Source organism: Anguilla rostrata, chromosome 8, assembly GCF_018555375.3.
Source record: "Anguilla rostrata isolate EN2019 chromosome 8, ASM1855537v3, whole genome shotgun sequence".
Lineage (NCBI taxonomy): Eukaryota > Metazoa > Chordata > Actinopteri > Anguilliformes > Anguillidae > Anguilla > Anguilla rostrata.
The window spans coordinates 26569682-26594966 of NC_057940.1; the positions used below are offsets into that span (position 1 = coordinate 26569682).

Sequence of the window (25285 nt, forward strand, 5' to 3'; positions counted from 1 at the left end):
GTAACGAGGCAAATATATGACTTCCTACTTCAGAGAAGTTCAATCATCAGCACCAATGAATTGTTCATTGTTCAGCACTTATCTTCGTTTTGGACGCGTGGTGTACGTAAGCGGGCAACACCCGGGTCGCTGAAGCCGCGCGTGCGCCTTGCTCGTGGTCCTCAAGCAGGAACTCCGTTAAGTGTAGTAAAGATGGCAATGAAGGCGATCAGAGGAATAGTCGACGGAGCCATGACCGAGCTTTCTTCAGCTGTCAGTGGGACTAAAGCTGCCATGACTCGTGAACACGTACAAGCCGTCAGCCGAGACTACATATCACAGCCGCGACTCAGTGAGTTGGGCATGTTGTTTGTTGGTTTGCAGTAAAGTAGTTGGCTAGCTAGCTTTAACTGCTAGCTAGATGTGACGTTGATGTCTCACTTCTATCCACCTACATTAGAGAGAACGAAATCATTTGACTTTTTAATGAGTGGTGTGCTGGTTGCTACTTTAAGTAGACCTGGCTCACTATACATCTAGCCGCAGTTTAGGTGACGGCATGCTTGCTAAGATTATTGCTAGCTCCAGCTGGTATTACTAGAATCAGGCATCTCCGCCGTAATATATGCAAATTGTAAATTAAACAGTAGGTTTGGCGCTTGGCTTGTTTGATGGTGACTTGTGCCCCTATAGTTCCCACTGTGTTGACAGTCTGCAGTACATAACGTCAACGTACTATATACCTGCACTGAAACTCAACCGCCTGTTGTCAGGGGCCATTTGTTTTGTGCACTTCTTCGCTTGCCGTATGCTGTGGCAGCGTTCACATACGTGCATGTTCATGCATGTTTGGGAAGTATCCTTCAGCTATCTGATCAGGCACTGTATTAAATATGGTTATTAGAATGATCATGAAATCACTATTTTAGACTGCAGTTAAAACATGAGAACCCCCCCCCCCCCCCCGAACACACACAGCGTTTGTCAGCAAGGTGCGACGTGATGCACAGGTTTTGCTAATACTATCGTTTCACGGTGGACATGACTAATTAGAAGGCGCAGATGGTATTTTGAGACAAACAGTCTTCTCTATGCCTGGTAGAGGAGGTGACTGGCTGCATAAATCATGCTGTTTGAGTCCATTGCATGCAGAAGATTTAAAACCGCAGTTCCCCCTTCATTCTGGTTTGATCTGATGTCAGCAGATGGAGAGGCAACTCTTTCTCCAAGCAATATCAGACTTAACAGCATGTTACTAAGTATAGTTCTGTAGGAGACGTGGAAAAAAGAAGACTGCATCAAGTGTTCACACCACTTGCAGATGGATCATATAGCCCAGACCTTTCTCCTGTTTTCGACCATCAGATCTACCTTGGTCACACACTCTTGGTTTGAGGGCACTCTTGTAATTTTCATTGTTTGTAAATGAGTGTATTCATTGGGTAAATCTAGTCATCCAGTTTTCTAAGCATAGTGGAAATTTCTGAGGAATCAGTGGGATGGCAGTAAGTATTGGCGCAATGCAGAGTGTAGGAGTTGAAATCATTCTCACATAGTCATGACTCGACTTAAAATTCAGCATAGAAATCATTATTTTGTTACTGTTGTGTGTTTCCTGCAATTAAGCACTGATATGCATTTTTCTATTCCATGTTATCTAAAGCCCAACTGACTGCTTTTCCTTGTCTTACAGCTTATAAAACAGTGTCTGGTGTCAATGGTCCTCTGGTTATTTTGGATCATGTGAAGGTCAGTGAAGTTTGTTCAACATTCTCTGTTTTTTGCACTGAGCATTGTTTTTACATCTTAGTACTATCTTCCAGCAAGATTGATACATTTCATATGAACTTTTATGCTAATTACAGAGACCTCCAGACCTCCATAATATTGTGCTAGGCTATTTAATTTCTCAAAGTGAAGAACAAGGCACATTGCACTTACAATCACTTTTATTAAATGTTTTTTTTTAATTTAAATTATACAAAGTGACAGAGGCCAGCTTGGGTTTTTGCAATATTGACTACATTTTTTGCTCAGTTATTTTTGCCCATTCAGATTGTTATGATGGTGTTCACCAGTGAATAATACCAGAATGCTCCATGACTAAAAAGAGCTGCAGTCACACACACAATTTTCCCTAGTCACGTGGCTCATGTGTATGCCTCAGCACAACATGACTGTTCAGCTGCTTAACAGTCACTGCAAGCAATGTTTGCGCACTGCAGTCAAGGGAAGAAACAGGCTGACTACATGCACCTTTGCAGCTAAATGACCTGTTCCCGTTTCTCACACATTTTGTAATTCAAATGACAGTTAATGTTTAAAATGGGCTGATTTCTCATTTATTCTGGCACAGGAAAACTTGCAAGAACATTAGTCCGACCACAAGTTTCTCAAGTTTTTTCACAAATTAAACACAAGGGACCCAAGCCACTCTTTCATCACTCTTGAGGATAACTCACATGCATAAAAAAGGAGAAGGGCCCTGTATGTTGTCAGTATGGGTAAACAACAGGACAATACTCGTTTCCCACCAATGAGATTAAGGCCAATAGGCATAACTTTTTCATCAGTGAGTTTAAAGCCACTGTCTGTGTGCTCCAGTTCCCCAGGTATGCAGAGATTGTCCACCTGACCCTTCCTGATGGCACAAAAAGAAGTGGACAGGTACTGGAGGTCAGCGGGTCCAAGGCAGTGGTGCAGGTGAGATGAGTACGTGGCTTGTGCTACCTTTTGCACTGCCACATCATATTATTTTTTGGCTTTGTGAATGCCCAAATACAGGGTGATTTACCATGTTGTTTTTAAACATCTTAAGCATAAAAAAGCATGAATATTTTCCTGAAGCAATTAGGTTCAGGGTCCTGCTCAAGGTCACTCAAGCAGTGAGTTGAACCAGCAGCTTTTCTGGTCCGGGCAGTTACCTAACCAGTTCTTTACTCTCAAATAAGCTGTGGTAGTGCTGGCTTGGTAGTTCACCCTGAACTGCAGTATTATATTACCTATTTCCTATTACCATAAAGAGAATGGTACCAGTATAATCTGTTCTGTGATCTACCTTTGAAGGTCTTTGAAGGAACCTCTGGTATTGATGCCCAAAAGACAAGCTGTGAATTTACCGGTGATATCTTGCGCACACCTGTATCAGAAGACATGCTGGGTATGTACACCTGAGCTGTGGTAAGATTATGTCCTGTTTCAACATGTATGAGCTGGTCTGGCAGTACTTTTGTTCTCTTAACACAAACTGTGCCTTTCAGGTCGTGTTTTCAACGGGTCAGGAAAACCCATCGACAGGGGGCCCATGGTCTTGGCCGAAGACTATCTGGACATCATGGGTATGGAACTAGGCATAGCTAACCACAACACCCAGTACACAGTAAACATCTTTGGGATTTCGCAATTTAGAGCATTCCTTAAAGGCACAGTCTGCACTAGTGAGCTGATGCATGGTTGACTGTGTGGTAATGTTGACTGCAGCATATTTTAAGTTTAGTATTTTAAGTTCATACACAAATGGAAATGAGATGTCTCACTGCTGGGGTTGGGGGTTTTTCCATTCATATCCCACAGGGCAGCCTATTAACCCACAGTGCCGAATATACCCAGAGGAGATGATCCAGACCGGCATATCCGCCATTGATGGCATGAACAGCATCGCCAGAGGACAAAAGATCCCCATCTTCTCTGCTGCTGGTTTGCCACACAATGAGGTAACATGACCAGCCCCTTCCCATTCTATTCTTAGGGATACTATAAGATTAGGGACGTTGGGTCTCTCAGTGTTCAGCGTTCCTTGCCTGTTATGGGATAAGGTAATATTGCTCTGTGGTTAGCCATTTTGGTTTTCTGGAACCCAAACCCCAAATGGTCAGATTCTTTTACATTGTGGCTTGTCTGCCTCATTTTCTAAAAATAGATTTTTAGTCTTTTATGAAACTCTCATTTGTGAGCTTCTTTAAATTGAGCAGATATATTCAATAGTATTCAAAGCAGGAACATTGATGAATAGCACAGTGGTTAAATATAATGCATTTGAAGGTTTTAGAAAACCAATAACTCGACGATTAGCTTTTGTTTTCCTGTAGCATTCCCTTACTTGGCCATTGCAGAGTTTCTCTGTCTGTATTACAGATTGCTGCACAGATCTGCCGCCAGGCTGGTCTGGTGAAGAAATCCAAAGATGTGATGGATTACAGTGCAGACAACTTTGCCATTGTGTTTGCCGCTATGGGGGTGAGTAGACTTTCCAGTACAACTGAATATACCCCTTTGGGAGACATGCACACTTCATACAGTCTAACCATTTTTTGTTGAGTCTGAACTATTGATTTTTTAAGAGAGCATTGGTTTGCAGAAACCAATAAGATTAAAAACTACTACAAAATAAAGTTTTGATGTAGTAAGTGGGAAAACGGAGAAGTAGACTCATGTCTCAGCTTGCTTTCTTAGGTTAACATGGAAACTGCTAGGTTCTTCAAGTCTGACTTTGAGGAGAATGGATCTATGGACAATGTGTGTCTCTTCCTTAACTTGGCCAATGACCCCACGTAAGTGATCAACATCTGTTTCGGTTAAACCTGCTTAGGGATGCCCTTCATATCTTAAAATCATATTATTTTTACTCTAAATTTGTGAGTTATTTTTTTCTTGTTCAAACACTGTCATACAACAATGTTTCTATAATTTTGTGGTGTAGGAATCTAATTCAACAATCTAATTTAAAAAAGTAGTTACCATTTTTACTGTACTGTGTCTTAGCAGTGGTGTACTTGTGAGTGATGTAACTGGGGCATCTTACAAAAGAGGAAACAGCGTTTCTGAAGTCAGAAGGGCTATCTATTGTTATGGGTAATTTTTAAAAGCAGGTAAGAGGAGTGCTAGAAGGCAGGTAGGCGAGATGCTGTATGATGATGTCATTCCACCTGCAGGATTGAGCGAATCATCACCCCTCGTCTAGCCCTCACTACTGCCGAGTTCCTGGCCTACCAGTGTGAGAAGCACGTGCTGGTCATTCTCACCGACATGAGCTCCTACGCCGAGGCTCTCCGAGAGGTTAGGCCCCGCGACCTTCACCCCCCTGCAGTGTGTTTATTCCACATCCTGGAAGGGAGAAAAGGGAGAAAACTTGTTCCCTGACCCTCTTGCCGCCTGCCCCTCCTCAGGTGTCTGCGGCCAGGGAGGAGGTGCCCGGCCGACGTGGTTTCCCAGGCTACATGTACACAGACCTGGCCACCATCTACGAGAGAGCCGGCCGCGTGGAGGGTCGCAATGGCTCCATTACCCAGATCCCCATCCTCACCATGCCCAACGACGGTCAGGCCTTTTGGCTTGTTTTTGTTCTCACTCACTCCAGCAGTGTTCCCCTGTGGCCAGTCATTACTCCTAATTTATCTTTGGATTTATATCTGGGATGCCCGGTCTTAGCTCAGAGGCACTGATGTGCTCTATGCTTTTGTCCTGTCCCAGCATGAAAACATTAATCTAATCAGCATCTTGATTGAAGACCATGAAGTGCTGTATCAAGCGTTTCAGTGCTGGGGTAAAATGACAAACTTCACCAGCTCTTCATAGATAGGATTTGACACCTGTGATATGCCAGGCCTCTGATGTGTGGGTTAGCCTTCTGGTTTAGTTTTTGTCTCTGAAAGCTATGTTTCCCTGTCCTCCTCTCCAGATATCACTCACCCTATCCCAGATCTGACTGGCTACATCACAGAGGGCCAGATCTATGTGGAAAGACAACTGCATAACCGACAGGTACAGCATTACTAAAGTATCAATATTTGTCTTGACCATTCTGTGTAATGCTTTCTGAGTGGTTGTTTGCATGTTGTGGTCAGAACTTACCTTCGCTGTGTGTTTCCCATCCAGATCTACCCCCCTATCAATGTGCTGCCCTCTCTGTCCCGGCTGATGAAGTCCGCCATCGGAGAAGGGATGACTCGGAAGGACCATGCCGATGTGTCCAACCAGCTGGTGGGTATTAATAATGATAATGTCAGTGGATTGCATTTTGATGGAGCCTTTCAACATCTCAGCGCTTTAGGGTGGACTTGAGCTACTTCTACCTGAGTGATGAATGGCAGCCATTTTGTGCCTGAATGTTCACCATGAGTTTTGCCTTTGACTTTTACCAAATGAAAGGTTCCAAAGAAGTTCTACAGGGTTTCCTCTCACGTCTGTGTCTGTGCCTGTCAATTTCACTTGTGGGAGTTAATTCTGGGAAGGGCCAACAGTGATCGTTTTCAAGTGTCCCTGGATATTTTAGTCTCCATGTTCGGAATGATTTTGTAGGGTAGTCACTTTGTAGGCAGTTGGTTGCTGATCTGCTTGTAAAGCTTGCCTTTCTGTTTGGGAAGTATGCCTGCTATGCCATCGGGAAGGATGTGCAGGCCATGAAAGCTGTAGTGGGAGAAGAAGCTCTGACATCTGATGACCTGCTATACCTGGAGTTCCTGCAGAAGTTTGAGAAAAACTTCATTGCTCAGGGTAAGTAACAGTTGTGAAGTGAGAGTGAAGAGAATTGTTTTCTTTTAGATTAAGGCCCTTCGTTCCGACAGCAGTGCATTTCGACCTTACACCTTGGAGGAAATTAAAGTGTTTTTTTCCTTATTAATTTGCCTGTTTGTCAGTGTCTGATATGATATGTAAAAGTAAGAGCAATACATGTTACTTAATTTCTCAAAGGGGAGATTGTATTGCACTTCAGATATAGTAGAGCCCAGTATTTTTAGAGAAAATGTTATTTCATTAGTTTTTTTTCCTTGACCCTTTCAGTAAATTCCCAGCTTATGTTTCTGTGATTGTTCTTAAAACACAAGCATAATTGTGCAGTCATGCTTCATTGAGAAAATTATTAACTGTGGTTCTGTGGCTCAATGTTTGGTACCTTCTTACTGTGCGTCTTCTCTCCTGTGACCTACAGGTGCTTATGAGAACCGCACCGTGTTTGAGACCCTGGACATAGGCTGGCAGCTTTTGAGAATTTTCCCTAAGGAGATGCTGAAGAGAATCCCTCAGAGCACCTTGGCCGAGTTCTACCCACGAGACTCCAAACACTAGCCCCTCCCCTTTTCGTCTGTCACGCCTTCATTGTGTTATTTAAGCAACTTTAAAAATATAGCGCAAGTAACTGGTGTTTCTACTTGGTTGTGCCTCAACAGAGTTCATAGTACCTGTGCTATGGTGTATATATCTAGTGAGAAAGGCAGGCAATTGTTAGACGTTGATTGTTAGACAGTAGGTGCTTTCAAAGGCAACTGGAACATGTAGGCCAGGCCAGAGCCTTTTGTGTTGTGCATGTGTTGTGCCCAAAGGTCAGTTTATCAGTCAGTAAAGCTATATCCTGTGAGAAATGTAATTTTGCTGTGCAGCCACACAAACACAAGACAACAGAAGGAATTTAAAAGGTTAAAATTGAAGAAGACACCCATGAATTTGGCAAAATCCACATAAACACACAAACAATTGTTGCTGCCATACCTTGGTCAAAGGTATGCTCTGCTCAGTATCCTTAACTGGGAAGACCTGTGTGAAGTGGGCAGTGAATTAAATACAATAAGTGGTGAATGAATATGACCAAAGATGTCAAAAGCCACATTTGACTTTTACATTTTTCTGATAATTTATGGATTGTGGCAATGGGTAAACACCAGTGCACAAAGCACAAATTATGTTTTTCTGTTATAGAAGAATGAAGCTAAATGATATCATACCAGTAGTGACTATTTGTTTATCAGTGAAGGTTATGTTTTGCCAATTAATTGAATGAGAATGTAAGCCATATGTTGGCTGTTCATAACTTAACATAGAGATGCGTATTGCATCTGTAAGAAAACGCTCCACTAACAGCAGATGTCAGGCCAAGATACTTGTGGGGGAAAAAATGTACTATTTTGATCGAGACTAAATTCAAAATGGCCGAAGTACACAAGCCATTTCAGAAACAAGGAATGTTCATACAAATGCACACAGTAACATTTTTTGTGAAATAATGACAATAGTATGGCAAAAAATGTGAAATTAAGCACTTTTTTCATTTCTACTACAGCAAGTGAAGGCAGTGTTGTTTCCTGATGCCAGATTACAGGAATCATTAATTGTGGATGCCTTTTCTATTTATATTATTGGCTTTCAGGAAGTTAAATATTATCATCACCAATAGTTATGGAGAGGGATGAATGCTATGTGCACATCATCAAACTTGCTTGTGCATAATAAAGGTCAACACCTTTATGAGACAATGTAAAAGAATGTTTTGCAGAATTGTTCATTTTTCTAGTTTCACTATTTTGGAGTAAGAAAATTGGTTAATTTAGTGGCCACATTGAAACGGATGAGCCATGCAGATGATTCAAAGATTAGGAAATGCATGTTTCATTCATAAACAGACACACAAGAACAGACTTGTTTACCTGCTTTTTCAAAAACTTCATGATATACACCTTTCATGTGAAGAATCATAACATTGTTTACAAATAAGGGTGATTGAAAATGTACACCCTTAAAGAGTGTGGGAAGACTTTGAATTTTCAGTGTTGCCATTAGTATTACATTAATTTCCTGTCTTATCGATGCTTTAAAGCATGCTTCCTTAGAAGTCCTGTTGTAAAATAAGTGTCCGAGTGCCATTTGTTCATTCCACATTTTGTAGTGACAACAGGGATATATGAATTGGTTATCATTGTTGCTTTAAATGATATTGCTTCGTCAAACCGTCTGTAAACCTGCCATCGGTAGTCTGAATTTATTTGTGGAATAAATAAGACTTCTGACAATGAAATAGAGTTTGGAATTTGTTGCGATCATTTGTTGTGAGACACACTGGAGGGCGCCAAAACCTACATTTTCATTTTTCACATGGTTTAATGAAATTGGCTTACAAATATTTTGAGGCCACCTTGGCGTCAGTTCGAAGTAGGGGATAAATGTTGACGGACTAGATTATATGGACGGAAAACTGAAGCTTCATTTTTAACATAGTGACGAGAAGCCTGCTTAAAAATTATACCGAGTGGAATGAAAACTTGATGAATGATGGATGAAAACTTTAAAACTGGTTGCAGAACTCGGTGCTCTCTAAGTGCTCGTAAATACTGTAGTGGACACTAGGTATTAGGCTACTAGATTGTAGATACCACAGAAGATAGAAGTCTGTGGTAGATACATATTTTTATAAATAGTGAGACCAGTACCTTCATAGGACATTAACTCTAAATAGAAGGTAGGCTTATATGATGTACGATGTAGGGCCAAGGAATAGCATATTGTTCTAATTAGTGTAGCATATAAAATATACTTGCAAATAAGGTTGCCTCTAACATGTATTTTGAGGACTATAACAACCCATTGTTCAAATCAGACATACAGAGCATGAAATATTTTGAAAATAAAATAAATAATGAGGCAGAAAAAAAAAAAACTTAACTCCGGAAACCCTGTAATTGGTCGCTGATTGGTCACTGATTACGGGCATTACGTAGAAGACCAGAACGGCGCGGGCACGCACTCTTCGTTACCTGTGTGATTTTTTAAAAATGTCGGGGAAGATTTGGCGTTTTAGTTGTTGTCAAAAAAAGAAAGAACGAGGTTAGTTTTATATGTTTAGCTCTCAAATGAATAACGGCTTTAGACACCAAATGCTTTAGTAAATTGTTTCACACTTTTCTCTTAATAGGCCAACATCTGTCAAAATCAAAACAAAAAGGCAAAGAAATTCATGGCGTGTCACTTCAGCCGGTAAGCAAGATCGTTACATTCCGTTTTTGTGCTAGATAGCAACGCTATGCTAGCTAATGCACAGTCAATACTGGATTGTTCAGTGAATTAATTCGAGACACCAAAGTATCTTGCACTTACCGCATGCATTAAGGGACAAATTTGTACTTGTGTTCTGTCCTGTATTTTTAACATTGTGTGTTGTTTGTTAGCTAGCTAACAACCTTCAATTGTTTTGTCTCCAGAGTACAAGCGGTATCGATATCGACCATGTCAACGATTTTCGTGAAAGTGGTGGGCAAAACGAACAGCCGGAAAGGACGACTAAAGAGTTTCTGAGCAGTACACCCGTTGAACAGAAACAAAACACAGGCATCAAAGGTGAAAATTACACCATTCACTTTCTTTTAGTAAATTCCCGTCTTAATCCAATGACACTAAATTAAACCCCACAGCGAGATGTGCTGATTAGTTTTTATTTGTATTGGTTCTCGGAAGTTTTCAGAAATGCACTGTCTGCATGCATACATTTACTTTTTAGACAGGGGAGACCACGTACATGCTCAAAACATCAGAGCTGGAGTAACTTTGAACGGGTTTGAAGAGAAAGACTTTGTTGACAAGGTAAGTGTTCCATCGAGTGCAGGCTCACAGTATGATCGACGACAAAAAGCAAAATTGTAAAGGCATACATTTACTAAGGTTGAATAAATGTATGCAGATGTAAAAAGAGCTTTTTTTTTGCAGTGGTCTTTATTTTGTTATTATTTTTTACAGCTGTTGATTTAATGGTGGAGTTGCACAGTGCTGGACATAAAAATTCACACACACTCTGGCTGTACCAGAATGGGGTGTTGGTGTTCTCTATAAACATTCAGTGTAAAGCAGACATGCACACAATTTATTGAATTTGTTTATTCATGTCCAGAAATGTGCTGAATTTGCATGTTCAGCACTGGAGAGTGTTCTGGTGTGTTTGACTGCATGAATATTGAAATGCGAATGTTTTCCCCTAAGATAACTGCATTTAAGTCTTTCTTGGAAAAGGAAGGTTGATTACATTTACTCACAGGCCTGTTTCCCCCCCTCCCCCCTCCAACTAGCTCATGGAAGGCTCTAATAACCGGTGACTATATAGTGGGCAATTTAAAACATGACCCTTGTTGTTCAGATGTGTCCACTGATTCCTTATGATTTTTCAGGTTGGTAGCTCGGTGGTCCCATCGTCAGAAGGCGAGAGGGACTACCAGCTAATCAAGCTGCAGCTGGACACTGCACAGACGGAAAAGCAAAAGCTCGAGGCTCAAGTGCTCCAGGCCAATCAGAATGTTCGAGACCTTCGACATGAAAGTGGGTGTTATTTCTTCCGCCCCTCGTGTGCTACCATCCAATGTCGTGGAGATGAGCGGAACCATATACTCAAAGGCATTTTCCTGCGCGAGCAGCTCCTGCAGAACTGATTTTATGATGTTGAAATGAAACAGCCATTCAGCCCACATTTGTGATTAAATATGCTTTTGGTACATTTTAAGAGCCGTCAGTTGAGGTGGGGAGCTTTGTGGCTCATTTTGTTTGCTGCGTATTATGCTAATTGCGGGATTGGCAATGTTCCCCCCCCCCCCACAGTTGCTGTGTTGCAGAAGCGCCTCCAGGTAGCGGAGAACCGGCTGCCAAACCTGCCTCCCCTTTGCCCGCCTCCTCCGCCCCCACTCCCCCCACCAGCTCAGCCGCACGTCAACCCTCTCCGGTAACGGCACCTCGCCAGCTGTCATCCAGAGTTATCTCTCTGCCGTTCATTTTGCCAAATTGTCTCCTCTTACATTACAATTTATCATGGTCGCATTTTGTATCCATAGAGCTTTATTGACAATAATCCAGAAAAGAAGAAACTCCAGGGATCCTAACATCTGCCCGCTGCAGGACGTGGGCCCTCTTCCTGGCAGCCCAGAGGACACTGGTACGGTCGTGTTGTTGTCATGCACAATGCCCAGATCTTATCAAGCCCTCAGATGAAATACTGGCATGGCTTGAGCTTTTCTTTATTTCATGCAAATGCAGGACTAGAATTGGCATTCTGAATGCATAGCAGTGTTTGTATACCAGTTGGAAACCACCAACAAGCTGCTGTTATAATTTATATTATAATTTATTTCTCGTAAGATCAGGAACAGTTAAAACTGCTGTGTAGGAGTGAATTGTTTCTATTCTTGATGTATGAATGATTGGTGACTTAGTAATGGTTAATGAGATCTAATAATAATCCACAACTTGTGGAGTTGCTTCTTGTTATAGTAGCAGCTGCGCATAATGTGGTAGGGGTCAGTATATAGCAGGCTTAGCATCTGAAGGTGTTTTCCTTTTCTGTCAGAGGCTTCCTATAATCACCAGTGTCCTGGGATGAATGAAGTTTTGGAGATGATCCGCAACGGTGTCTCGCTTCGACACGTCATTCAGGTGCACAAGGTGAGGCTCGGCTCTCAAGCCCAAGATTTACCTGCAGTGCAACTAACGTCCTGTTAAAGGTGGCCATCATATTCTGTGCTAGGCAGTGTGGTTCTGCGGTGGGGTCGGCTGTTTGTTTTTCTGTTACGTGGTGTGTATATAGGTTTCTTTGGTTTAAAAGATGTCTTTCATACCGTGCTGTTTTCAGTTCAGGTTGTACATCTCAAATTCTGGGAGAGTAAGCACTAACACGTGTAGTGCATTTTGTTCCACCCTGCTCCCTGTACTAAACTGATTTATTTCTTCGGTTACTACTAGAGTGCAGAAATGCATTCTGTGTATTCCCATTACAAGTGTGCCTCTAGAGGGCATTCCACACTAGCATTGTAGACTTGTTTTTCTTGCACAAAACGAACATATAAGGCATTGACACAATGGCAATTAATTTGACAAACAAACAGAGGATGGAGCCAGAATTGCCATATATATTGAGTATGGTGATTAAACGTTTCACATAATGGAAGTTTTTTTTAAAATGATGCTTTCTGGCAGTAGAATGATTTTGCTATTGATGGCCAATTTTATATCGAATTGCTAAATTGTTGGTTTTTGTTTAGATTTTCTTGCAGTGGCTGCTGTGATGCAAACCACAAAATATTGTTCCCTTTAACTGTTTGTTACACCGTTTTCTGTTGCATAAGCAAAATGCAGGAAAGTGAATATGGACATTGATATGGCCCAAAGGCATTTTCACTCCATGTCGCCCACAGCTATGCACAGAAAATGTATGTCTTCATTTCTTTAATCCTCGTCCAGCCCCAAGACTAATTGACGCATTCAATTAAGTTTTTTCACGTCTAGAATCTGTCGGCACAGGTATTGAGCTTGTAGCTGAATTACCCGTTTTAATCTTGAGCTATAAAATGATCAGGTCCACATCAGGCCTTTGTAAACCAGCAAGCATGCCGTTCACAGGAAGGACTTAAGCCTTTAATTGTGGCGATGCTGGCCTTGATGTGGCGATGTGAAAGACGCCGCTTTGTCCCCTGCACCGCGGTGTTCCGAGGTCTCTCTTTCCCTTTACCCTCTCGCTGGCGGTTCGGAAACAAGCGCCGGCCTCGCCTGCCCCCTCGGCTTTCATATGGGTGTAAGGGGACCCGAGTTCCAGTTAGCCCTGGGGCTCTGGAGTTGGGCGCTCTGCGAAGCTTGATCTGTCCGGCTCGTCTTCAGGAGAGCTTCCGAGCCGGCGAGGACGGCGCAGAGCCTGCTGGGAGTCAGCTGGTGCCGGAGCTGCAGAAGATCCTGAAGAGGAGAAAGGTGTCCGCGGACAAGCACGTCTCAGGTAGAGCCTCGAGTCGCGCGCTCGGCTTCTTCAGCCAGTTCAGCTCAAGTTCAGGGCCCGCTGCTCGCTGCCAGTCCCATTGGCTTGATCCCCATCTGCACGGACACATGGTTTATCGATTCGTATAAAGAAAACATAGAAGCGGTCGATTCTTTTGACGCATGATTGGCAGGTCGGTTCCGACTTCCATTCACATGCTTTTGCTGGCGTGTAGCTATTTCTCAGATTGTCCTCTCTGAGGAATGTTTAGCAATTAGTAAAAATATTAATTCTCTGCAGTTTTGGAATGCATAAATGATGCTCGTGCTCGTTGTGTTCATCTTTTTATGCCGTAATGAGATATTAGTGTTGACAATTCTACTGCTGTGGCTCATTTTTCTTGGCGCTTAATGTAAAAACATTGTGTTCTAACCCTCTCCTCCTTTGTCATTAGCATTTGTGTAAAATGCTAATAATCAGCAAGGGGCTGCCCAAATTCCTCAGTCAGCACTGTGCTCTCTTATGGCTGAATGCGTGCTGACAGAAGCCTTGTACGAGTTTGATTTGTCCTATTCTCTGTTTTCCTGCACGGTATTTGTGATTTATTGAGAAGCTGTGTGTTGTAAGGGTTTCAATGCTTGGCAACATCTGTAAAATTCAAACTTCCTAGTGCCTGGTAGCTGTGTTGGTGTAGGCCTCAGGGTGACCACCTTGTACTGAAGTCCTTCCTGTTAAAGTACTGCAACTCTCATGTTTCTGTAAAATGAGTGAATTGAAGAGTGTTTGACACTTCCTTTTCACAAAGGTGTTTTGAAAGTTTCAAAGGAACTGTGATGTTCCAAACCAGCTGCGGTTCTCTCTCCTTTATCCAGCCACTGGGGTAACAGCGCTGTTCCGCTCAGTTCTGTTCATATAGTGCCCCTTTTATGTTGCTCTTTGCAAGAACATGGGAAAATGAGTGAAGCAGGGCCTGCTCAAAAAAAAAACAGCAAAATGTAATTGAAGGGAGGGGAGGGAGGGCCTAGTGCTTTGTCTCTCATAGCTCCACCCCCTTCCCGCTATCCGATTGGCAGACGGCTCATGCGACGGCTCTATGGAGGAGGACCCCGGCTCGCGCGGGCCGAGTCCTCAGCGGGACGATCCCGCCCCGAGGAGCAGCCCTGGGGAGGGCAGTCTCCAGAGCCCCCCCCAGCGGGAGAATCTCACACAGGACACCGGAGATGCAGACGGGTAAGGACCCGGCTTCGTCTAAACCCCCGGCGGTGTATAAACCAGGCTCTGCTGTGGCACGTAGCGCTTAGCAGCGACCTGTGAAATAAGCACTTAAATCTGATCGATGAAAGGATTACGATACAGAATACTTAAATCAGGGCTTACCTTTTTTCTCTCCGCCTATTGATCGCTTTTATTTTTTCCCCAGACTCATTTGGGTATGGCGGTTAACATGCCCTAAGCTATTTTTTCCTTTCCATCAGCTGCTATTGACATTGAATGGAGACCTCTGGGTAAATGGTTTATCTAGAACAAATATGTAGACTTCATAATTATTTAGTGGCATTTGCTTTTGTATCCATGTGGAAATCCTAGAGCTCTTCTCTTTGGCTCCCCAAGGCATTGAAGGTAATTTCAGTAGTGTTGACATGGTATTTCTAAGCCTTATGACATTCCCCTGGTGAAAATGACAGAACTACTGTTATTTTGCGGTTGGGTTACTATTTATTTTCTTTTTTATTTTGCTTTGAGGCATTATGTAATCGTTTCAGTAATTTTAAAGGATTTAATTGCAGGCATTGCAGCCCATAGTGGCCGTGTGTCCCAAGCCAAGTGCTGGCACTCAAACCTGAAGTACTGTGGCTATAAACCGCAGTGTCAGTGTGCCAGAACTTATAAGGTTTAATAAACTAGTTTGTGCTGGAGTTTTGTCGCTTCTCCATGCTGAATGGAGAACTCAGTTGGTGTTTGACTGTTCATTATCTTACTGTAAATCATAAATTCATGATAATTTTTTTCAAGATGAGTGCATTCCCAATGCTCGATGCAATATTCTGGGGATATTTTAATTTTGCAACCTGCAAGCAAAAATTGCTTCCTTTTTAAATAGCTGATTACAGCAGTCTACAAATATTGGGTTGTCGGTTTCCTACATTTTTGAGCCTTCTCAAACTATGATTCTGAAGAGGTAATGGATCTACTCTGAATCTGTATATGGTACCCAAATATCAAATTCAGGCCATTTTAAAATGAACTCCTTTTTTATTAAACTGTCACTGTTACCAGTCAAACATGCTTATGGCTTATGATTCCACTTTATCCAGGGCTATGGGTGAAGGTACAGTATTGCTTGCTGCACATTGGTGATGGGTTTTTCTTGGTCTTTGCAGTGAAGTGGATGAAGGACAGAGTGACGGAGATGCAGGCAGTACTGCGAGCACCCTCCCCCTCACCAGTCCACTGGACCAAGGCCTGGTACGTTCGGTCAATGCGTCTCCATGCCCAGATGGACCCGCTACGGACACTAGCAGTGGGCAGCCTCACATGGAAGGACCTGGTTCAAATGATCTGAGGACCAACTCTGAGAACCGGGTCCTCCCAGCTGACCATGGAGTTACGGTCGATGCCTCTCTACAATCAGACTGCTCTCCCAACTTGCCGGACCAAAGTCCGGTGCTCCGGTACCTAAACTGGGACAGGTGGAGCGGTGTAGACCTGAAGAACGCCTTGCCCTTCAAGTCCATCTTTAAATCCGTCTCGTTCATGACCAACAGCAACGGCGGGGAGAAAATCGCCCTGCAGAACCCCCAGGACCCCAGGAGCGAGTCTCTGGAAGCCCTGGAGTCCGACCGCGGTGGCCAGAGTTTCGGAAGCGCCGATTCCGGCGAAGGCGTTTCCGAGGGCGCGCACGGGCAGTTCTCCCTGCTGCACGACATGCTGAAGCCTCCCACGGCCCCGTCTGGAGCGTGCGAAGAGCAGGCCCACACCGCCATCGCCAGCGAGGTCGCCCGCGTCCTCAATCCTGAGTTTTTAGAGGAGAGCGTGGACGGGCCCGAGCTGGGCAGCCCGCTTCCCGAAAACCAACCCGGTCTTAAAGGCCCTGCCTTCGTTCCTCCAGAGAGAGGCTCGGTCCCACACTGTTTTTGAGCGTCCATCTTGAAGTTCCTCTGGACGTGGATTGGTGCGGTTTCCAAGCCCCTTCCGTTCTTACAGTGGTCAATGAAGAGCGATATTCTGTTCAGATATGTTCTTCCACTACTGATACTCAGAGCTACTAATAACAGGCAACTCTTATCTGAAACCTCTGCACATGTCAGAAGAGCAGCTGAATGTTTTCTGATGAGCACTTCACCTTTTCCCTTGGTCTCTATGCTGCAAGCTGTGGGTTGAGCACACGGTGCACCTCTGTTCTGTTTGATTTCCTTATTATGTAACCAAGTTTGGAGCCTGGAAAAAAAGGGAAAAGAAGAAACTATGCTTGTATGGTGTATGGAGGTATAGCGAATCGATATGCTTTCCTGTCAGATTTTACCTCCAGTTTAATATGCATACTTTTACTCATGGTCTGATGGATTTTAGAAATGTGAAATGGCTGAACTTGGAATGTTCTGTATTTGTTTTGATTTGTAAAGTTCATGTATAGTTAAATACTTGTTTTCTATTTTGGATGTTGTAATTTAAAACATAATTACCGTTTTATTAAATTTGATGAAATGTTTTCAATAAATGAATTTTTCTATGAATTGTGTGATTGTGTTTTACTTTTTGCAAGATGAATTTGAAAGCTGTGCTGATTGCTTCTTCTGTCCAGTGTTTTAAAGGGGATTTATGTAAAACGTCATCTTCGTGAAAGATGTTAGAGTTGGATATAGGCCTACGTTGTTCTGGCTATTGGGAACAAATCTTTTTGAAACACTTTAATCATTCAGAAGTGCCTGGGATTGGAAAAAGGGGGGAGAAAAAAAGAGTTTTGAAAAAGAGTTAGACTTTTACATATTTGGTCTTGAATGCATAAATTTTCTTCAGAAAATAATGCAGTTTTCCCAAAGCATTTAAGCCTTTCCTGGGCACTGTGAACTCTTTGAGGTGTCATAGATCTTTTAACAGAACTAGTCATTTTCAGGTTTTGTACAGCAAATATGGTTTAAAACTGCAAAAACTGCCTCATTCTGAATTTCAAAGTGTGTGGTCTCCACATAATTTCATGCAGCAGTCGTTCAGCTTCACCCCATTTAAACTGGTTCCATCATCTAGAACAGAACATTGTGTGATTTGCGTGCCATCTGATGCCACAGATTGTCTCCTTTTCCAGATGGTAAGCTCTGATAATATTTTAGGCTCTGTATCCACTATTTTCCAAGTGTTCTGGCTTGCTGACTCATAAATATGAACAAAGTTGCTTGGGTTAAGACTTTAAGACTGAACATCTGCAGCTAGTATTGCAGTACCCTCTGTGTTGGGACTTCCTAATAAAGGTGGAGGAAGCAGGGGAGCCAGAGATGTTTTTGGTTCTTCGTAATTTCTTTGAAACTGCGGGGACACTACAGGATCGGTGTTGCCTACCCTTGTCCTATAAAGATGAAAACTGAAAACATGAATGCAGAAACTGACCTGATGGTATACTGAGGATCTGTGTTTCTAGTCACCTACCAAATATTCATAGTCAACAATTTGCCAAGGCGTATCAACCTTTATAAGTAGTTGTGTGCACTTCATGCAGAAAGAATTAGAAATGTGAAACTTTCCGATTACTACTTTTTTTGTATGAAGTTCGGCAAGTATTGGCAAGTGATGACCAAAAACATTTACATAGTTTAAATGACAATGTATATTATAGCACTATATATATATATAATAGCAATGTACACCAACATAGCAATGTGTATTTACTGAAGTAATGTTTTAAAAAGTCTATGAATGGAGCAATGGATTCAAGTTGGCTGTTAATTACTGGCACTACTAGTCTGAGGGGAGTGTACTGGAGTTCTGTTAGCGACTAGATGAAGCAAGTAAAGAGAACTCGAGTCTGCCACAGCGGGTTTAGATTTGAGAAGGAGCACGCTGCTGATGTTTGCAGCCTTTCCCTTTCAGCTTGCCGTTAAAAGAAAGTGGCAGCTTATGCTATTAATAGTAAAGGACACTTTAATTGAGGTTGGCTGCTAAAGCAGCCCCGTCGGTGGCAGGGAGGAGAAAGCGTCTTGTCGCAAACACGGTAAAATACCATGAATTACAGAATCGGGGGCGGGCGGGGTGTGTGTGGGTGTGCGCGGCGTCAGGCTTGTGTTTCCGACGCCGAATTTGGTGGGGGGAAAGAGGAAAATAAATGCTGTTCCTGTCAAATACCTACGCCGGGTCTAAATGTGCAGTTTGAGCAGAAAAGGCGTCCGCGTCGGCGGAATAGTGCTGACAGGAGCTTAGCGCACTGGTTTATTTGAAGTCACTGGGATGTGAATATCACGGAGCGGCATAAAAAAGTGCAGATCTGTGGTGCTCCGGGGGACGCGGAGCGCCCCGTCCCGTCCTCCCGGGCGCGGGCCTTGAAAGCCCGACTGTCACTATGATTTAGGCCTCCGGCCAAAAGGCTGCCCCGTTTCCAGAAGGCTCTCCGACGCTCCGAAACCCTTCACGTCAGCGCTTTGTGAAAAACGAGGCCCTGAAGGTGCTTAACTTCCTGCGAGTGCGCGGGGTATTAATCGCAGCGAGTTGATCATTTCGCCCGAGCCTTCGCTGAGGTTGGCAGCAGTGCGCTGTCTCTGTGCTTTGTGTTTGATGGCCTGACTGAACATTGTTTAGGCTGCAGTTCCTGTATTATTAGTGAGGGCATTCATGTCCTATCTGCTTTTTCCCTGGTCCTGTTGTCATTACGTAGTCAGGATTGGTGATGTTTTACTGGGTTGTGTATGTAATTGTATTATATCAGAGTACTGGCTTTCAGTCTGATACTCAATCACAGGCCTGAACACACACCTCTTTTTTGATGCTCTTCAGTTAATATTAATCATGATAGCTTTGTTACTTGATCTGGATAACAGTGCCTGATAAATACATAAAGGTATTGTTTAAATGTTTATATATTTCTTTTTTTCCAACATGTTTGTGTTCAGCCTTTGCTGTGAAGACTTCATTCTTTCAGTGAACATGATTTTTTGTGTGTGTGTGTGTGTGTGAGAGAGAATAATTTCAGAATTCAATTTCGGACATGGAGATTTAACGGCAGGAGGTGCGCTGCTGGACGAGAGCCCTCGTTCGGTTGGCCGAGCCTTCGGGCCGCGCGATTGGCTGAGCCCGGCTGGACGCGGGATGCGCCCGCGACTCGCACGCCGCGCGGACGCTCCCTCGCCGAGCGTTTCGGCTAACGGCGCGCTGGCGGCGGGCGTCTAATGAGTCACGAGGCCGTCGCCGCCGCAGGTGGCGCGTCCTATTGGAGCTCTGCGCCGCGATGTAATCACCCTTGGAAGTAGACGGTGAAATTTGCGGCTGTGCTGATCGGTCCTCGGCGCTTCTGCGCGGCGGCGCCAGCTTGTTTCTTTCATTAAAGGTCCCTATAAGGTCAGGATTACCGTATTGCCGTGAGACGCGGCTGAGCGGGGTTGCCGTGGACGCGGCTGAGCGGCTCAATCGATGGCTCGCAAAGTGCTCATCGCTCCTGAAATGCGCCACGGCTCTGTGGCCGCGCCCGCGGCGGGCTTATTTTCCGTCACGGTCTCCGCTGCCGTCGGTCCGCTCCTGATTTTTCAGCGCGCTGCGATGTCCCGCTGCGGACACTAGATGGAGCTAACAGGTCAAAGAACCTTCACGCCGAAGAGCTCGGCGCAATGATAAGAGGCTAACGTGTAACGTATGAAACAATTTGACGCCGCTGTCTTTTGGCTTCGGATTAACGCAGATGCCAAGAAACAGGATCGTAATTGATCGCCATGGAAACGCATGTGTTGCAGCAGAAACCCATCGTTTTAAATTGTATTAATGTATCTTTCTTACAGTTAAGTGGCAGAGTCATGACAGTGTTAGTGAATGGACAGATCTGATGACAAATGGAGCAAAAAAAAACAGAAAGGAAATGGGGGGATAGCAGAGCCTACCTGGAAGACACCTGGGCCTTCTCTTCTAGCGGTGTTCTGTTGACAAATTGCTTTTTAAAACCGAAAGCCATTTTTTCCCCTGACGTACAGAGAACAACAACGGTGGAGGTAATGAAACGCTGGGGGAAGGAGGATTACAAAAAACTGACTGAGAGCCGGCGACTCCCACCGCCTGCAGATTCTCCTCCCGTCAGTCTCGCTCGAAATTAGCATCTCATTAAGCATGGGGGGGCGGACGGGGAACCGCGTAAGGCGGATTACGCGTGGAACCCGCCCGCTTACGCTCTCCAAACCCCCGCCAGCTCGTCCAGGTGTGGGACGTGAAGCGCGGGCCTGTCCCCCGACCGCGACTGTTTTACGACGAGCGCCCCCACTCGCAGTGCGCCAGTAAATTAACAGGGACACCCGGGCACCGTGGGAACCCCCCAATCTGTGGTGGAGTTTTAGGGATTTTTTTTCATGACTCCCTTGCGCGGTATTTGTATTGAAGCTAAGATGAGCAGCAACGGTGCATCAAATTTAAAAATGTATTCTCTGCACGCGCGGAGCATTCTGGGTAAAAATTTAAATGGGAATCCCACGCACTATTTTGGTGTTTGACACTTCGTGAAGTTAAATGTTTAAAAAATATATTTTAGTTGTACAGTTGTATACTTGATAAATTGTCATATGATATTTTTTTAAATTTAAATAATGGCTTGGAACTGTTGAAACAAATTCTAGTGACTGCTCATTAATCCTTATGCTACCGATTTCCCTCCACGTTCAGACTGAAGAGCCAGCCGTGTAGAATAGCAGCGTTTCCATCATTACTCGACTGGACTAGGACATTCAATCTAGCCTTCCGCTTTTAGCCCGCTCAAGTCAAGTCAAGGCACCGCTGCCCTCGCCTTCTCAGCCTAATTATGAACTCTCTCTGAAAATTGTCATCGGAAAATGACTAGCGCCGCTTGTTGCCTTCAAATGAGAAACGCTCTGGAGGGAGAAAACACTCGACAGACTTCAGTAACTGCAGAGGAGCCAAGGCGTTTAATGAGTGTCTTCGCCGGTTTTAAGAGCCGTCATCCTTGTGATGTTCTAATTTTGGTCTGTGCCGTTAAAGAAGGCCAGGTAATTAAACAAGTGTGCGGAGGAGGCCTGTTCTGCTTCATTTTCTCTAGCCGCGTGGAGTAGTTCTGCTTAAGAGATTGCTTTTGCCGCGCGAGTGTCAGTGTGAATGCACTCGCTGACTGTGGGCGTTGAATTTGATGTAATTTAACATAAATGCGGTTGGGATGGTACATTCGAATTTGTGTCCTGCTAAACTGTAACTTGGCGGATGCCGTGCCTGCTATTCTGGCGGTAAACGAGAAAACGCAAGCATGGAAGGGTGTGCTCGAGTAGAATGCTAAGCAGGGTGGATTTGTCAGGGTACGGCGATGCTTAATCACTGATAGCCGTGCCCTTTTGCTTGTTTCTGAATCGGGCCTTTGCGTTTGGTTTCCGCAGTTACGGTTCTCGTGGTCGTAATCTCCACCTGCGTCTCCAGCGAAGCTGCCCGCGTATGCAAATGCGAACCCCCCGCGGTTTTCTTCCCTCGAAGGAAAGCGGCGGACATTAATCAGACCACCACCCCCCCCCCCCGGCGGCGAGACGGAACCTCGCGCGAGCGCCGCTCGTTTTGAACGCCGCCGTCGCCGTCGGAAACAAACTGCTCGTCGGAGGCGTCTCGCCCAGCCGAGCGGCCTTGTTTTCTCGGAGGCCCCCGCGGGGACGGACGGCCTTTTAAAGCCGAAAGCGGCTCCTCTCTCTCTCTCTCTCTCTCTCTCTCTCTGCAGGAGAGGGTGCGGGGGCGTCGTGGGCGGGGCTAATGCTAATGAGCGGCCCCCCACCGAAGGAAAAGAAAGGCCCGTGTACTTTGAGGAAGCAGATGCTGAATCACCTTATTATCTGATTTAGCAGCGGTGGCAGAGGGCCGCTGCGCTCGCGGTGATGAATGGGTCTCCCAATGATTTATACCTCCCCGGGCTCCCCTCTCTGATGTCAGCCAATCGGCGTCCCCTGGGGTTGGCCAGCACAGCTGTCAGAGGCTCATTAGCTTACCCCTCCTCCCTTATATTAAAAGGCCACGCTTTTTGCCGGAACCGTATTTGTTTTACACCCCCCGATTAACCGTTTCCTTCGCTGAGGTGGTAATTGGCGTGGAGGAACATCGCTGTTGTGGGAGGGCAAGGAGTTGACCCCCCCCCCCCGCATGGGTGCTGAGGGTGCCGCACGCGCTCAGTGTGAGGGACTGAGTCCCTTTTGTGTTTCGGGAGCGAGGCGGAGGGAGCCGAGCCGCGCCGCGCGGCCGACGCCGGTCTCGCACGTTTTTAAATTCGCGCGGCGCCGCTCTCCTTAAGTAATGGAAGATTATCTCACCGGGGCGACGGAGCGCCGGCAATCAATACGTGCCAATAAGAAATGTAGGGAGCTGTTACTGGATTATTTATCGAATGGCGGGAGGCGGGGGTCCGTATAAATCTATCCACAATGACTCACTAAACCACTTAATAGTCCTGCGCATTCGTGGCTGTTTGTCTTTGTCTGGCGCGCGGTATTGGATTTTCAGTCGGGGCGAAGCTTCAGAGGCGCTGGGTGTGAAGAGCCCGCCGCGCTGGAAACCCCCTGTCCTCAGAGACGCACGCGGGAAGCATGACTGCCTCTGTCATGCCTTGGAAATCTTTACAAAACATTCCTTATCGATTGTCTATTGATTCGTGACCTGTTTTGTATTAGAGGACCCCGCGGCACAGGGAATTGCAGTCTGCTGCATGTTCAGCGAGCAAATGCAGAACTACCAGCGTTTGCGTTTGCGTGTTAACCTGGGAGTGATCGCCCTCAGCCTCTTCCTCAGTCTGAGAGGGATGGTTTTAGAGGTGAGGGCCGAGCAGACACCGAGACAGAATGCAGTTTCTGCGGAGAGATCAATAAACAGGCGGGGGGAAATAAGCCTGCACCGGCTAATCAACCCTGGGCAGGCTGTTAAGACCTTGTGCAAAGTCATTGGGTTTTTATACAATTACTTTTTTAATTGCTTCCCTCATCACTTAGTAAAGCTGTATCAAAACACTTAGAATACATTAGGAGAGGCTTATCGGGGATAAGCGGGTGTGTCTGCTTTAATGTTCACAGCGGCATCGGGCCGGTTCTTTCGTCCGCACCAGCACACGCCAGCGCTTTTCTCCCCCCACATATTTCACGGCGTCGATAAGCGTCGGTAACAACAAAGCAGGGAGCTGTCCGTTTCGGTGACCTACGGGTGCAGCTTCTCCTCCTTGACCACTAGATGTCGCTGTTCTGCGCTTTCCTTGTCTTCCTGCATATTTTCCTGCCCAGAGCTCACGTTTCTTCACCTCGTGTGCTTTGAGTATTTCCAGGCTGTAAAAAAATGAAGACGCCCAAGAGTCGGCCAGTCGCGCTGGCTGGAGTTCCAGGTGTGGAGCGATGGCCGGGAGTTTTCACAGGTCTTTTTGAAAAGACTCATTGAGCCCTCACCGTGTCCCCCCCCCCCCCCCCCCCATCAGTTCCTGAGCGGTTTGGGAGCTGTCAATAATGCAGCTCAAGGAGAGGATAATGACAGTCATTGCAGCGGATCTCGGGGATGACACAGGTGCCGCGGTTAATGGTACGACACTAATACACGGGTGCTGGGTCGGGCGACATCGGAGCTGACAAAAGGGTTCAATATCAATTAATAAAGAGGCGCTGCGATATCAGCTGCAGATGACGGTCCGTAAATGAGAAGGTCAGTCGCAGGGATAATTACGCCCTGAATAGCAGGCGTCTCCCCCGTAACGGCGCCGGCCATTCATTTATCTGTCCCTTCATTTATTCCTCCTCATCTTCCCTCGATTTTCCACCTCCCTCGTTCATAATGGAACGTGGGCATTTAACTGCCGTTTCAGGGGTGTTGCCCTGAGTTTTGCCCTGCGTCTCATCCCCTGATGCACTGCTCCAAGTGACAAGACACGCTGCTATCCAGGTGCACTTTACAGCTGTGCTGTTCGTTGTACAATGCAGTGTGTCTATGACAGGACCGGATTTGTTTGTCTCCCGTATTGACAGCATACATAATTCATTTCTCTTTGACATGAATGAACGATTGCTAGCGTGGCGCTATTGTACTTTCCTTCGTACTTTGATGTTCAGGGACGCCGAGGCTGACAGTGAGTATGTCTGTCACGCACACACACACACACACACACACACGCACGCACGCACTCACAGTGCTATCTCACTCTGCAGTCACTGAGCGGGCCAGTCCACTCTGCAGATCATCACTGGTGCTGTGATAAAGTGAGGTTCAGATCTCAGAAGGGGAGGGTAAGGTTAGATTTCTACCTGTCAGTCTGGAAGCTGTGGCGCTGTGTCCTCAACAGGAAGTCTTGGTGCCTGTCAATGTCAAGCTTTTGCCTGGAGTTAGTGAATCAGTTTGGGACCCGGGGCGGGGGTGGTGGCGGTGGCTGAGGGGGGGTTGAGTGTGCACAGCTGGAATTACAATAGAGCCAGCTGAAGTCAATTAGACTCAGCTGTAGAGCCGAACAAAGCTAATGACAATGAGCCTGATTGAGCATCCACGACAGTGGAAGACGATGTAACTCAGAGCCTGTGTGCTGTTCATGGCTACTGCTGTATAGCGTTACCATTGACATCTGCAGATCTGCTACTGGCTACTGCTGTATAGCGTTACCATTGACATCTACAGATCTGCCCCAGTGAATCGCACATT

The 25285-nt window shown here is 45.2% G+C and overlaps 2 protein-coding genes across 2 annotated transcripts; both read left to right on the forward strand.

Annotated features, from left to right (window-relative positions):
• The first annotated feature begins 134 nt into the window (after positions 1 to 134).
• Positions 135 to 8764, forward strand: LOC135261281 (V-type proton ATPase subunit B, brain isoform). Its single transcript, XM_064347416.1, has 14 exons — positions 135 to 331; positions 1673 to 1728; positions 2584 to 2682; positions 3046 to 3139; positions 3240 to 3317; positions 3553 to 3692; positions 4114 to 4215; positions 4432 to 4529; positions 4911 to 5034; positions 5145 to 5295; positions 5657 to 5739; positions 5854 to 5958; positions 6342 to 6471; positions 6908 to 8764. Exons 1-14 carry the CDS (start codon positions 193 to 195, stop codon positions 7042 to 7044), a joined length of 1536 nt encoding a protein of 511 aa, XP_064203486.1. The 5' UTR covers positions 135 to 192; the 3' UTR covers positions 7045 to 8764.
• A 650-nt stretch (positions 8765 to 9414) lies between these two features.
• On the forward strand, positions 9415 to 17196 carry LOC135261280 (uncharacterized). Its single transcript, XM_064347415.1, has 11 exons — positions 9415 to 9570; positions 9659 to 9720; positions 9945 to 10080; positions 10241 to 10323; positions 10902 to 11049; positions 11326 to 11446; positions 11556 to 11656; positions 12068 to 12162; positions 13372 to 13483; positions 14536 to 14692; positions 15844 to 17196. Exons 1-11 carry the CDS (start codon positions 9519 to 9521, stop codon positions 16598 to 16600), a joined length of 1824 nt encoding a protein of 607 aa, XP_064203485.1. The 5' UTR covers positions 9415 to 9518; the 3' UTR covers positions 16601 to 17196.
• Positions 17197 to 25285: the final 8089 nt, after the last annotated feature.

Bases quoted from the DNA above. Each gene is read 5' to 3' on its own strand.
- LOC135261280 (XM_064347415.1), top strand. From the start codon at position 9,519: ATGTCGGGGAAGATTTGGCGTTTTAGTTGTTGTCAAAAAAAGAAAGAA. The intron at 10,324-10,901 runs GTAAGTGTTCCA...ATGATTTTTCAG, and splicing joins AGAAAGACTTTGTTGACAAG to GTTGGTAGCTCGGTGGTCCC. The intron at 14,693-15,843 runs GTAAGGACCCGG...TGGTCTTTGCAG, and splicing joins GACACCGGAGATGCAGACGG to TGAAGTGGATGAAGGACAGA.
- LOC135261281 (XM_064347416.1), top strand. From the start codon at position 193: ATGGCAATGAAGGCGATCAGAGGAATAGTCGACGGAGCCATGACCGAG. The intron at 4,530-4,910 runs GTAAGTGATCAA...TTCCACCTGCAG, and splicing joins AACTTGGCCAATGACCCCAC to GATTGAGCGAATCATCACCC. The intron at 5,035-5,144 runs GTTAGGCCCCGC...GCCCCTCCTCAG, and splicing joins ACGCCGAGGCTCTCCGAGAG to GTGTCTGCGGCCAGGGAGGA.